We start from the raw sequence: 13648 nt of genomic DNA, 5'->3' as shown, positions 1-13648 counted from the left end.
TTTGTCACATCGCAGTGCTTTTCACTGTATTAGTAATATCTAGTATGCTGTACACCATCACTATACATTACGTCAGATTCAAGCAGAAAACAGGTGTCATCGAAACCACTATGCATTTTTCTGGTTGTAGTATCATTTCGCCAGAAGTTCTCAACTGAGCATGATGTAGCAATAACTGAGTTCATTACCGGACCCGACTTCAACAATAGTCCAGTCATTTTAACGTTTCACTTAAAACAAATTGCAACAGAATTTTTTCCACCATAATGCATTTCTTTCAGGTCCCCAGAACACCATACTAAAAGTCCCAAAATATCCAAATAGGGAAAAGATGTCTAATTTGCATAAATCCAAGATGGCCGCCAAAATTCAATATTTTGACATATTGTCCATAGGATTTCATTTGCAAAAGGTTACAATTTGATTATATGAGTGGTTCATTTGCATAGTGATTAGCATATTTTCAAAATGTCCGCCGAATACCTATATTGACCATATTATTTGCTGCTTTTTATACAAATATTCTAAAATTCACTTTCCAGTAAAAGAGTATCGTGTGTCCTTGTAGGTACAAGATATATCTAGCATGCTCAGAATGTACAGTTATTGGTATTAAAGGGATATTCAGTGATTCTATTATCCTATTTATGATATGAAACATCCATATACACAGGATATAGCTATTTCCAAAATTCAAATTTCGTGTTTCGAAGTTCGTATGGTGTATTGCAATGGCTCTGTAAGTTACTGTGTATTTAGTTTTTAGTCCGAACAATTCATTCCAGCAACAATGACAGATCTCTCTTGTCATAAACAGACTGTTTTGGAAATATTATTCATGTGTGAGTATGAGAGATCCCTTGAAATATGCAAAGTGGAATACGAAAAGTGGACAGTGTGTCAGATATCACTGAATGTCCTTTTAATGTGATCTGTCAAATAATCATAGTTCGAGAAAATCACTTTACTTCAGCAAGACATGACACCAATAGAGTCTAGAGGGGCATCATGGTATGAGGAGATCACTTGAAATTGAGTATAATCATCTGCTTCAAGCCCTGGCCCCCGGTACTACGCAGTGGATTTTAGATTGTCCTTTGGTATTACCGTAGGTCTTTCGTTCATTACATCTCTAGCTCAGATAGCGCCAATCAATTGTCACTGAAGTCTGGTGGCTCGGAATTCCTGCAGCTTATTCCTCTGCATTCGGTGCAAACATCACTGCAGAAGAGACCATGGTGACGACATGTACACCTATTCGTGTTGCACTGAGTCTTGCAGCCACAACAGATGAAATTCAGTAGTGCAGATGGTGCTGGAGCTTTATCAGTCTGCTGAGGTAGATATTTACCATCTACGACATGCCAACCCCATTCCTCTGGCTTCATATTTCTGTTTGTCCCTTTCCACTGCATTATCTGGAAATACACCCGAAGGCTGTGATAAACGGCAGCTGCAGAAGTTGGAGGCAATGTTTGTGGTTGCACATGAGATGTGCCCTTGGAGATTTTCTCGCAAAACTTTCTGTAGCGAAGAGCGTCTAGTCGTTCTTCATCACCACCACCATAGAGGGACACAAGCGCCTTTTCCCCTGCTTCCACCAGATCATCTTTTGCTACCTCCGTACAGTTGAATACCTCGGCTTGTTTGCGAAATTTCACTGTCTTTATCTCCTTAACGGCCAAGCCTTTCCCCAATCCAAATGGACGAGACGTCACATCGCAGCCGAGGAAGGCGTGAATGAAGAGAATATTATCACATATGTGAGGGCCTAGTGACTCCTTTGCTTTCTTTATGCACCATGTCTGGACAATAAGGACATCAGCATCATCCTTCGCATGGTCTACGCTGCAGCCTGCTCTTTCTAGTTTGTCATTTACAAAGCATATGAAGCGCTGTTTATTTACTTTGTTGAAATTCCTCCTTCTTGGATTGGAGAACCATTCCACCTGTGAAGTGCACTGTAACGCCTGCACAATCTGCTGTTGTCCTCAGGTGGGTGGCAGCAGGACCATATTTCTGTGTCACATAGCTAACATCAAAATTAGATCCCCGGGGCCATGGCATTCTATGGAGCAATGCGCCGTCATCTAGAACATACTGGCAATCTCCACTGGGTTTGCGTTGCTCGTTTGGCATAGCTCTCCAAAGGGTATCAGCAAGGACTGCCTCCTTTGGCTGCAGAGGGAGACAAGATGATTCAAACAATGCAGGGGGATAATTACAGAGTTCATACTGGAACAGCGCTGGCACATCTTGGTAGCGGTCTCGAACAGTAGTAAGTCGCTGAAATAACAGCTGGGGATCAACCGTAACAGATTTACCTGAGACCTTTACAGCTGACCGTGATGCTAGTGTGACTGCTTGGTCAGCTTTTCGGATTTTGAAAGCTTCTACAGATTTGCCTACCATTGAGGAGAGAATCTTTTCTCCAACTTCTCTTGATCTCTCAACGTTGACTCCTTCCTGTGCTGTCATGCCATGTGCTGTCATGTGCTGGTCCTGGTCCAGGGTTAGCGGAGTGGCACTATGTTAAACAGTGACTCTTTCTCAGCAAAAGGACTCCTCTCTGTCAGGTAGGTGATGAGCTGAAGTGTGTCACTCACATCTCTGGCTTGTCTAGCTGCTGAAGTATCCTTGTGCTGGTCACTAGTTTCATACGACACACCACTCAACTTTTGCATGGCTTCATTAGTGCTTGCCTGGTGTGGGTTCGATTTTCAGTCATTCCTTTTTCTCTTGTGAGCCCACCATCAGTCTTAACACTTCTCATCAGTACTTGTTCAATAATTAAATCTCATGATAAACCTGCCCAAAACATGTCACTCCTCCTCACCACATGATAGCCTTCCTGAAATTTTCGGTACACATCTGGATGGGTTTCTGGTAGATTGAGCATTGTTTGCAAGTACACATATGCACATTTGGCATAAAGACCATGTCCAGAGGCTGCAAAGTATGGCAACATGTCGTCAACTGTTTGGAGATGTAATCCTCAATTTCCAGTTCGTTCAGCCTTGAGAAACCGTTGAAGGAAGTTTAGCATATCATGTATTGGAACCAAAGTAGGGCTGTCCTGGACGTCATTGTTTGCCTGAGATCTTCAAGTTTGCATCTGATTCTCTTCAACACATCTGCTTTACACGCTTCCTCTGCTGACAATGCAAAAGACATCACCTCATCATAGAGTCTTTTTGCTTCTGTCAAGTCGGTGGTGTCATGGATGGTGTCAATATCAGTCCCTTGCTGTGTAAACACTAACCTGTCATCAGCATTTGGACCAACAATATTCTATCAGATGCGAGACCTGCCTTCTCCGTGCATTCACCATATATTTCTCTTTCCCCTTGAGCATTCTGAAAGACCCCTTGATGTTCTACATCTACGGCAGTGGTCGGCATTGAGACACTTTCTTCCAACCTGTCAAGATGAACATCCAGATCCACTGTTGGCACATTACCACTGTCCTCTCGGAATTAACATCTACCTGGATGATTGGTATATGGACACTTTGTGTCATTCTGTCAATGTCTATATCCAGGGTATCACCACTTGGGGGAGTCTGGTTTTCGATATCAATATCTGAGGCTGTTGGTGCAGTTGTTGTGGCCCTTGGAGATCTCTGAACATTGGGTCCAGTCGTCTTTTGCGAGCCAACAGTCTCTTGAAAGGGTGGTCTTGGTGGCTTCAACAGGCACAGATACGTCCTCCAGAGATTCCCTCAGCTACTCATACTATATTTTTCTGTTGGAACCTTACATCTGCATTTAACAAAGAAACAAACATTACGTTGTGACCAATATCACTCTTAAAGCACTTTTCCTTTTCAGGATCGGTAGGCGGTGCACGAATCTGACGCTAAAGGGATATTATATCGGCCTACATGAAGTATACCCTCTTAGCCCTCATTAATGAAACCAATTTACTTTCAAGATCCATCCCACATTTTGGGAAAAGTTCGTTTTGTTGCTAGGAGAACCCCCCCCCCCCGTGAATATGTCACTTGAAATTAAAGATAGCGTTCCTAGGCAATGATCGAACATTAAAGGACATGTGACACGGAAAACGAAACTCTACTGAACTCTTTATAACGTATAACAATTATCCCAAATCGACTTCGATGGTTTTCGACAGAAAAATCCTTCAGATTCAAAATTGGTGAAATATAACCGCTCATATCAGGCCATCGAATGTCAGCTAATTTCGTATTCATTTTTGATGACGTACGGTATTGCAGCGCAGAACGTCGATGAAGTTGTCACTTCTGCGCAGTATATTTTACTGGACGAATTCACGCTATTACCAGATATCTGTACCGAAAACAAACATGACAGTGCCATATTTTCCTCTCAGTATCGAAGTAGAGAGCTCAGATACTGACGAAAGTAGCGAGAATGATGGTGAGAATATCGCCGATCAACAATATTTACCTGGCGGCGGAGATATCCAGCCTTACATGTACGAACCAGAAACGGATGATTCCGGTGACGAGAACGATGGCGAGGGCCGTGCTGGAGGAGGAGATGTACAAGGCGATGAAGGTAATCGCCAAAGGAATTTGGACTGGTACGTACTCAAATAATGAAGGATACGTGAGTTAGTCGAACATTCCCCCCATTCACCAGTAAATATCTGGGAAATTAAGTGTCCTTTATCACAGTGTCAATATCATTGTTTGCCTTCTGATAAGATTATACTTAGTAATCGAACGCCGCCCGAATGCTTCATCATATCATTTAGGCCAGTGTACGTTGTAGTTGTACATACTTGTTGTAGAAAGCGATTTACAAAGTTTTCGTAGGCATGTAGCCTAGGCTAATTTGGACTCAATCGAAGGTTGTTCACTCAATCGTGTAAGTGATCAAGCAGGAATTAGGCAAGCCTGTGGCTGCCAAGGCCTAACATAGTTATGCCTAACGTTAGTTTAGCTGGCTTAGGTCAGTGACAATATGAATTATATTCCATGACCAAGGCCTACATCAGTGGCTTAGGGTACTGTGATTCAGTCACTTAAAGGTCTGTTCACTCTGTGGTTAATTGGTAAATAGATAAATGAAGGAAATTATTGTTTTCCCTGTTTGTTTGCCCATCAAATTTACTCATGATAATCAAACTGTATCTGTATGCAACATTGAGGGTGAACAGAACCTAGGCTTGAATCCATCACAGTACTACAGTGCAGTACAATAACTGTTGCTCTAAGAAAAAGTCTGTGCCTTATTTTGAAAGGACATTATTTTGTTATTCATCAGATCATCTCAACAAGTTATTTTCATATTTTTAATGCATGTCTTGAAAGGCACAAGTTGTTGGAATGATATCGGAATGAGTATTTGTTTATGATCAAGCCAATATGAGCCTGCTTATTCCATTAACGTAGATTTTGTAGGATTAATTCATGGTTCCAACCGAACATGGTACTAACACATAATCACTAATCAGAACACTCTTTTATTTTCTCCTGGTCATCAGAGTGTGGCTTCAATTAGCTGACCAAGTGAATACATAGGGTCTGTTCTTCCTGTTTATCTAATCTTGGGGTAGTGTCTTATAGAAATAAAGAAGGATGATTTGGGCAGTAAAAACTTTCAGTAATATTGAACAGTGCATTCTGTCAGTTACAGGCGAATTTTTTTTTAATCAAAGATCTCTTACATTCTGAAATTTGGTGGGTTGCACTTGGGCGTTGTTGCAGTGGTTCATGAAACACAGGATAGACAGCTAGGGCCCTGTTGAAGTTTCTAACTGCCTCAGCATTGTCGTTCACTAATTTATTACTCTATATACAGTGGTCTTTCTTGTGGTTTACTACTACTACTTCAATCTTCTTTCACATTATTACTCTATATTATATCACTAATTTATTATTCTATATACAGTGGTCTTTCTTGTGGTTTACTACTACTACTTCAATCTTCTTTCACATTATTACTCTATATTATATCACTAATTTATTACTCTATATACAGTGGTCTTTCTTGTGGTTTACTACTACTACTTCAATCTTCTTTCACATAAAGGTGTACCTGTGGTCATTGTGCCATAATGACAACTGCGAGGGAATGCAGATGCTGCAATGAAATTGATCAGGTGAAAGTTGTTATGGAAGAAGAAGGTGCAGGATGCATCACAACACATCCTGGATTTCATGCTGTCTGTCTTGACAGGTGGGGATTGAGGACAGCATATTTTGCTTACCGCCAACAGTATGGAGGAAATGCAAGAGAGAGAAGTTTACACGAGTAAGATTTATGAAAAACTTGCATTGCTTACACGAACTGCCATAGAAATTTAATGTTATTATAATTTTAGAAGCCTTTAACTACACGGCAGCAGTTTTATGCTGAAATGTACAATAAATAAAATGGAATGGGCAGCACTTGTCATTATTGATCATTGAAGAGAGGTACAACTCATGGACTTGTAACTAGCATTAGATAACAATCCAAACAGAACTAATGTATGTTTTCAATACACAGCTTGGAAGTATTGGTACTGAACAAGCTTTTTCTCTCTCTTCTTTTCCTTTCTTTTGTACCTGTAGGAAGTATCGACATGTGGCGTATCGACAACTAGTGAGGTTTTGTTGGCAGTTTTGGGGAAAAGATGTCAGGGTGATGCTCCCAGCATGTGCAGTAGTAAAAATTAGAGACACTTTTCCATCAGAGAACTATGAAGGTTTTAGATTGCCTCCACTGTAAATTTACATGTACTAAATAAACATAACGGTAAATCAAGAGAAGGTGTGTCTCTTTTATTACTGAAAATCTTCATTGGTCATCTACTTTAAAGTGCTGATTTTGTATAGTTTTGTAACATTAAAGAAAGCAAAAAACAAAACAAAAAACAGTGACAGAAGAAAGTATGAACTTGGAAGTTGTGATTGTTTACAAATATTTATAACTATTTTTAATTTCACAAAATAATGAGAAATAAATGAGTGCTTAATGTGGCAGTGTGTGAATATGCATGTGCTTGTGTGAAGCCTCGACTTTCAAATATTTCAAGAAGTTGAAGTTCTCAAGAAGTAGCTGTAACTTAAAACAAGGAAAGATTAGAGCTAAGGAAAGACTTACATAACATAACAAGTATAAGATTAAAAAATACTTCAAATATTTATTTGACATAAAAACAGACTTAAATGAGGGGTCATGGTGAGGAGAATGGGGAAGAGGATATGTCCCCTAATGAACAAGGAGGGTGGCCCATACATTATCCCTGCAATGTTCAGGCTAGATGAAAACATTTAGCCCACATAATAAATTTCACTTCATTGAAAAAAATGTGTAACAAACTTCACGTGGGTCCCATACAGTATGTACCATTGGCAAGCGATAGTACTGATTAACTTAAATATAATTTGTAGAAGCAGCATTTGAGCATTTACAAAAAATGGGTGAAAGTGATCACTATTTAACCTTTCATATAACCCACATCCCCCCCCCCACCCTTTGTACCATTGGTCAATCATAGTGCTCACCAACTTTCATGATGATACAATACAATAAGTCTTTCTTATTTTTTGAAAATATATATAATGTTCAAGTGAATCTGTTCAAGTATGGTGGTATAGTAACATAAAAATAAAATTGATGGCAGATGGACGGACGGATAGATGGCTAGATCAGTAGAGCTGTAACTAGTTATATCTGCTCTTGTGTTGCTGGACAGCCTCCTCTTTGTCTGGATGGACATAAGAGCTTGCCAGTGGTGGTGGGGCAGAAGCTTCCTCAAGGTCTTCTATAGTGCCTGTTCCAGCCTTACACAACTGAAGTAGAGTTGATGTCAGTTTCTCTACATAACCTGCAACCCCAATAAAAAAGAATATTTATTCAAGGCAAAAAAGTAACACTGTGACTTAATGGAAAAATTTGCCTTTACATAACTTATGAAAGTTGCATTTCACTGCAATAGGCTGTAGTTGCAAGAAAAAATATTTACCATAAGTTGCATCGGTAAGGACCTTGGAAACGGTGGCTTGGCCTTTCTTAAACTTTGGGAATCTCATGGCAAACCTTTCTTTTCCCTCATTTGTGGTGGCTTGTGATCTGCTTGAATTTTCATTAAAATGGAGAGCAGCAAGCTGCAGTCTGAAATCAAAATTAAAGACTAACATGTGAAGCATAAGAATTGAGTATGATTAAATTGCAGGTGTCTAAACACCCCTGCTCATTGTTTTGCTGAAGTATTTCCCTGGGTATAAATGTCTACATGAGTTAAACCTTCATGCCTAGAATTCATAAAAGTGGTACAATGTTTACCTGCTGATCATTCCATGGTAGCTGTAGTGGGTATTCTTCGGGGCAAAGTGTATAACTACACTGTGAAAGCTTTCAACGTTTGAAGTTTGATATGCAGATGACAACTGCATTACGTCTTTCTGCAAACACTTAGCAGTTATCACCTTTACTATTTTCTCACAAACTTCGGTGCCTGTTAAAAAAAAGGGATAGATTTTTAGTCTTGTCATGGACACCATTTTGCATTTATTGTATATGTATAACCTTCCAGTTTCTCAACGTAAGATTATCAAGAAGAGAGATGGACATCCACCCATGTTATAATAGTTACACCCGCCATGGACACATCTTGGGAAAAGATGACTAGCATGCTGGTGCACATCTTGGATGTGATTGGCAACAGACAGCCACTTGGCCAACATCACATCACCATCAGGTGTAGATGCTGCAACCCAGTAGAGGTGGTTGCTCACACTCTTTGCCCAGGCACCAGCTGCTGCACAGGTTTTCTTTTTCCCCAGCTTGTCAATTTTCTTACAAGTACCTGCAAAATATAAAGCAGAGTGTAATAAATTGTCCATTGTAGAAAAATCACTTTTGTATGTTGGTCACTAAACCAAGACAGAGAGTTGTTGCTGTATTAGCTTAATTGAATTTTGGCAACACCCGTAATATACCCATTTAAAAAGTGGAATAAATAGACACCTTTTCCTATGTGCCAAACATCATAGCGATGGTAAATCTCACTTTGGTCTTCCCTCATATATTTTGAAATGGAACGGTGCCTGTCTGTCACTAGAGAGTTGACCTGGAGATTTTGCCCTGCAAAAAACTGCAACCCCCGCTTCAGGCCTTCTAGTTCCATAGCATTACTGCTGGAAACTTCATTGCTCTGTAAAAGGGAAAAAATTGCAAGGAATATGAAAGATTTCTTTCTGATTGCCTCATTTCATCAAATGTGAGCAAAAGACAGCTGTTTAAGGTACATTTGTAGAATCAATCTAAGTTTATATCTTAAATATCAGTACCTGTACTAATTCTTGGTGAAGAACCATGTTCCAGTCAAGGCCAACGAAGTGTAGGACCCATATTTTGCAGAGTCACCTGGGCTGTCACTCCTTTCATCTCCACCAAGGTTCACTGCCATACCGATCTCCTTCAGCCCCTCAATCATCTCCTCCTGCGACTCCCGCCAAACTCTGCTGATTGTTGGATGCAGCCAGTTCCTCTGATGCCTATGAAATGTCCGTTTTGTAATGGCAGGACAATACATTTGTAAAGACCCGCAGGGTCTTTGAAGGATTTGATCCTGCAAACAGAATCCCTGCACTCATCATCAGGTTGCCATGGGGAATGTTTCCTACTAACGTCTGGCTGTCCCAGAAGGTGATGTTGGTACATTCTTTACACCTCTGCCTGACCCTTATCATGGACCCTATAATGTTCCACACCACTGCCTCCACAGTTCCACTGCATGCAGAACATAACTTGAAGAGAACCATGAGACGACTATATTTAGAAGCTTCAGGGCTTGGTGGAAATTTTTCTACCTTCATGTGATAGGAGAAGAGGCCTTGGATATATATATATATTACCTTTCAATTCGGTGCAGAAGAAGTTAATAAACTGGATGTACTCTTCGATAAATTCACAAAGCACTTCACGCCTCAGAGAAGTTTTACTTTTGAGAGGCATGTGTTCAATACGAGAGTGCAGAAGCCTGGAGAAACCATCGATCAATTCGTCACAGATTTACGAAATAAGGCAAAATCGTGTAAGTTTGGAGCACTATCCGATAGTTTGATTAAAGACTGCATTGTCGTAGGAGTAGAGGATGACCAACTCAGAGCCAGACTTACGCGACGCAGAGTTAACTTTGGCAAAAGCATTAATTATTTGTCACGCTAATGAGGCTAGCAAGCAGCAACTGGGAGGACTGTCGGCAATCGCGCAATCGGGACATTCAAATCAACAAATATCGGCAGTCGCGAAAAAACAAATTAAAAATTGCAAGTTCTGTGGTGGATCGCACCAAGCCGGAAATTGTCCAGCATATGGGCAAAAATGCAACAAATCTGGAAAAATGAACGACTGCGGTCGAGTTTTTAGGTCGAGTCGGAGGCCAAGTCGACCAAGGGGAATTCCGGGATGAATGAAAAAGTGATTACACCATGTGCAGAACGATGACGCTTCGGATTCGGAGACCGAACTGTTTGTTGATGCGGTTAATACGAAGTCACCTCAGGATAAACAGTGGATTACAAATCTGACCCCTGTGGAGAGTAATGAGGACTTCAAATTGGACACTGGTGCAGAATGCATGGTTATACCAAGATGGTTATACCCTCAGTGACCAGATCAGCAAATCAAAGATAAAACTAACCTCATACTCGGGCCACAGAATCAGGACTATCGGAAAATGTGTCTTGTTGTGTGGGTATAAAACAAAATTGTAGTCACTAGAATTCCAAGTTCTGGACCGCAAGGTCACACCAGTTTTGGGCCTGGACACCTGTAAAGAGTTAGAGCTTATCCGCCGCGTAGACAAAATCCAGATTCAAGAGGATGCAGTCAAGCCAAGCAAGATCGAAGACAAATACAAGGAGGTGTTCCATGGCGTAGGATGTTTTGAGGAGGAGCATCACATCCGTACATCTCCTGAGGCCCAACCTGTCATACACGCGCCGCGCCGTGTTCCAGAAGCACTGTTCCGTGTTCCAGAGGGGCAAAATAAAGGCAGAGCTGAAACGAATGGAGGAACTAGAGGAGCCAAGCCAGTGGGTCTCCAGTATGGTCACCGTAGTCAAACCGGGCCGGGAGAAAGTACGCATCTGCCTGGACCCGAAGGACCTGAACGAGGCGATCGAGCGGGAGCATTACCCTATAAAAACGATAGAGGTCGTCGCTCGCATGCCAAATGCCAAGGTATTCAGCACCCTGGACGCCAATTTCTGGGTATTGAATAGATAAAGAAAGTCGCAAGTTATGCACCTTTCAGACACCCTATGGCCGATATAGATATAAACGCTTGCCTTTCGGTATAAAATCAGCACCGGAAGTATTCCAAAGGACAATGTCCCATATGTTCGAGAACATTGAGGGAGTTGAGATAATTATGGATGATATTTTGGTGTGGGGAGAAAACCTAGCAGAGCATAATTTTCGTTTGGAATGTTTGTTAAAGCGCGCCAAAGAGAAAAATGTGACTAAATCCCGCCAAATGTCAGTTCCGGCAAAACGAGGTAAGATACATAGGCCATATTCTTACAGCTGACGGGGTGAAACCAGGTCCAAGGAAAATTGAGGCAATCAATGAGTTGGAGTCGCCTACCAACAAAAAGGGGCTTCAGCAGTTTCTGGGCATGATAAATTACGTAGGCAAATTCATACCAAATTTGGACAACAGAATCTGAGCCGTTGCGCAAACTGCTGCAAAAAAGAGCAAGAGTGGGTTTGGGCCGAGGGTCAACAGAAGAGTTTTGAACGACTAAAGTCACTCATATCAAAAGCACCAGTATTATCATACTATGATGTGACAAAACCTGTCACATTAAGTGTTCATGCTTCAAGCACTGGGGTAAGGGGTGTCGTGTTACAAGATGGCCACCTTATCGCCTATGCGTCGAAGGCTTTCACTAGTAGTCAAAAGAAGTACGCACAAGAAAGAGCTGGCTGCTGTATTGTTTGGATGCCAAAGATTCCATCAATATGTGTTTGGCAAAGAGTTTAGGGTGGAATCAGACCACAAACCTTGAGAAAATATTTTGAAAAAAAAACACTGGCCCAAACGCCACCACGACTGCAAAGAATGTTACTTCAGCTACAAAAGTATGCACTTGTGGTGAAGTACAAAAAAGGTACTGAGATGTACATCGCAGATGCACTGAGCAGAAATCATGACGTCAATACTGAAACAAATTCCAATTCAAATGATGTTCTGCAAGTAAGTGAAATTGATATTAATGTTGATAATGTACCTATGTCAAATGAAAGGCTACAGGAGGCAATGGCAGCAACAAATTCAGATGTCACGTTACGGGCTGTTAGAGATCATGTACTCAGTGGTACCTGGCCCACTAGTAAACTGGAGGTGCCAGGCCCCATCAAGTCATACTGGGAAATGCAAGATGAATTAACAGTAGAACAAGGACTGCTGTTCAAAAATAACAAGTTGATCATACCTACATGTATGAGAAGACTAATCATTGAAAAAATTCACCACAGTCATCAAGGGGTAGAAAAATCCAAAAAAGTAGCCCGTGACATATTCTTTTGCCCAGGCATGGCTAGACAAATTGAAGATGTTGTTGCCAAGTGCGAAATTTGTGAAATCGCTATCGTAACCAAAATCCAAAAGAGTCAATGAAAGGTCATGCTAAACCAAGCTTGCCATGGCAGAAAATTGCCACAGATTTCTTTTCAGTTCAATCAAGAGTACTATGTTGTCTTAGTAGACTATTACTCTAACTTCTTTGAAGTAAACAAGCTGCGTAATCTGAGAAGTGAATCTGTCATTCAAATCTGTAAGCAACATTTTGCTAGATATGGCATACCAGAGGTGGTAATGTCAGATAATGGGACTCAATATTCCTCAGGGGCCTTCCAAGATTTGGCAAAACAGTATGGGTTCAAGCACATAACTAGTTCACCCAAGTACCCCCAATCCAATGCTAAAGCAGAAAAGACTGTGCAAACAGTCAAGAGACTAATGAAAAAAAGCTAAAGATTCAGGGCAAGGCTCCTATTTCAGTTTTCTGGACTACAGAAATACACCAAATGGAGGGACTACCATCCCCTGCTCAACTATTGATGGGCAGAAGAAGTAGGTCAGTACACCCTATGACAGAGCACTTGTTAAAACCCAAAACACAGGAGCCTAGCTCTGTCAAAGAACAGCTGGACCAAAATCAACTCAGAAGTTTTATTTTGATCAAGGTGCCAGAGATATGCAACCTTTAAACCCAGGGGATGTTGTGCGCATGAGCACAGGTGATAAAGTCTGGGAAAAAGCAAAATAAAGAAAGGAATCCTATACTACTCAACAAAATCAAATGGAAAATACTCCCACTAATCAGACCAGACCAGACCAGTGGATATTGAAACTAACAGTAACAACCAGTCCCATGTGCTTTTTACGTGACCCGCCATGCGGGATACAAAACGTCACGGCCAAACGGCACTATCGAACCATCCCATTGTGACAAACGAAACTCAGGTCTAGCGAGCCAAAAAAACATACGCCCGCCGACCTGCAGAGACAAAACGCCCACCCCCCCCCCACTCAAACCTTCAAAAACCTACAAAAGGACGACGAAAAACCCCTCCCCAGCACACCAGCGTCCAAAAAAGGCAGCCCCAGATAAACGGCGAAAATCGCCTTCAATTTGAAGGCGAATGTCAGACTTCAC

The 13648-nt window shown here is 41.2% G+C and overlaps 1 protein-coding gene across 1 annotated transcript; it reads left to right on the top strand.

The window, feature by feature from the left end:
• The first annotated feature begins 4221 nt into the window (after positions 1-4221).
• LOC139984602 (uncharacterized) lies at positions 4222-6701 on the top strand. Its single transcript, XM_071998547.1, has 3 exons — positions 4222-4566; positions 6021-6167; positions 6545-6701. The coding sequence occupies exons 1-3, from the start codon at positions 4250-4252 to the stop codon at positions 6699-6701; spliced, it is 621 nt and encodes a 206-aa protein (XP_071854648.1). The 5' UTR covers positions 4222-4249.
• The last annotated feature ends 6947 nt before the right edge of the window (positions 6702-13648 follow it).

Source organism: Apostichopus japonicus, chromosome 17 (genome assembly GCF_037975245.1).
Source record: "Apostichopus japonicus isolate 1M-3 chromosome 17, ASM3797524v1, whole genome shotgun sequence".
Classification (NCBI taxonomy): domain Eukaryota; kingdom Metazoa; phylum Echinodermata; class Holothuroidea; order Aspidochirotida; family Stichopodidae; genus Apostichopus; species Apostichopus japonicus.
Note: the sequence above shows the minus strand (reverse complement) of the source record. Positions and strands in the feature narration are given on the sequence as shown.

What these genes read in the sequence shown, in the direction of transcription:
- LOC139984602 (XM_071998547.1), top strand. Translation starts at nt 4,250, where the DNA reads ATGAAGTTGTCACTTCTGCGCAGTATATTTTACTGGACGAATTCACGC. An exon ending in CGCCAAAGGAATTTGGACTG is followed by an intron (nt 4,567 to 6,020) that starts GTACGTACTCAA and finishes TTTCACATAAAG; the next exon opens with GTGTACCTGTGGTCATTGTG. An exon ending in CATGCTGTCTGTCTTGACAG is followed by an intron (nt 6,168 to 6,544) that starts GTGGGGATTGAG and finishes TTGTACCTGTAG; the next exon opens with GAAGTATCGACATGTGGCGT.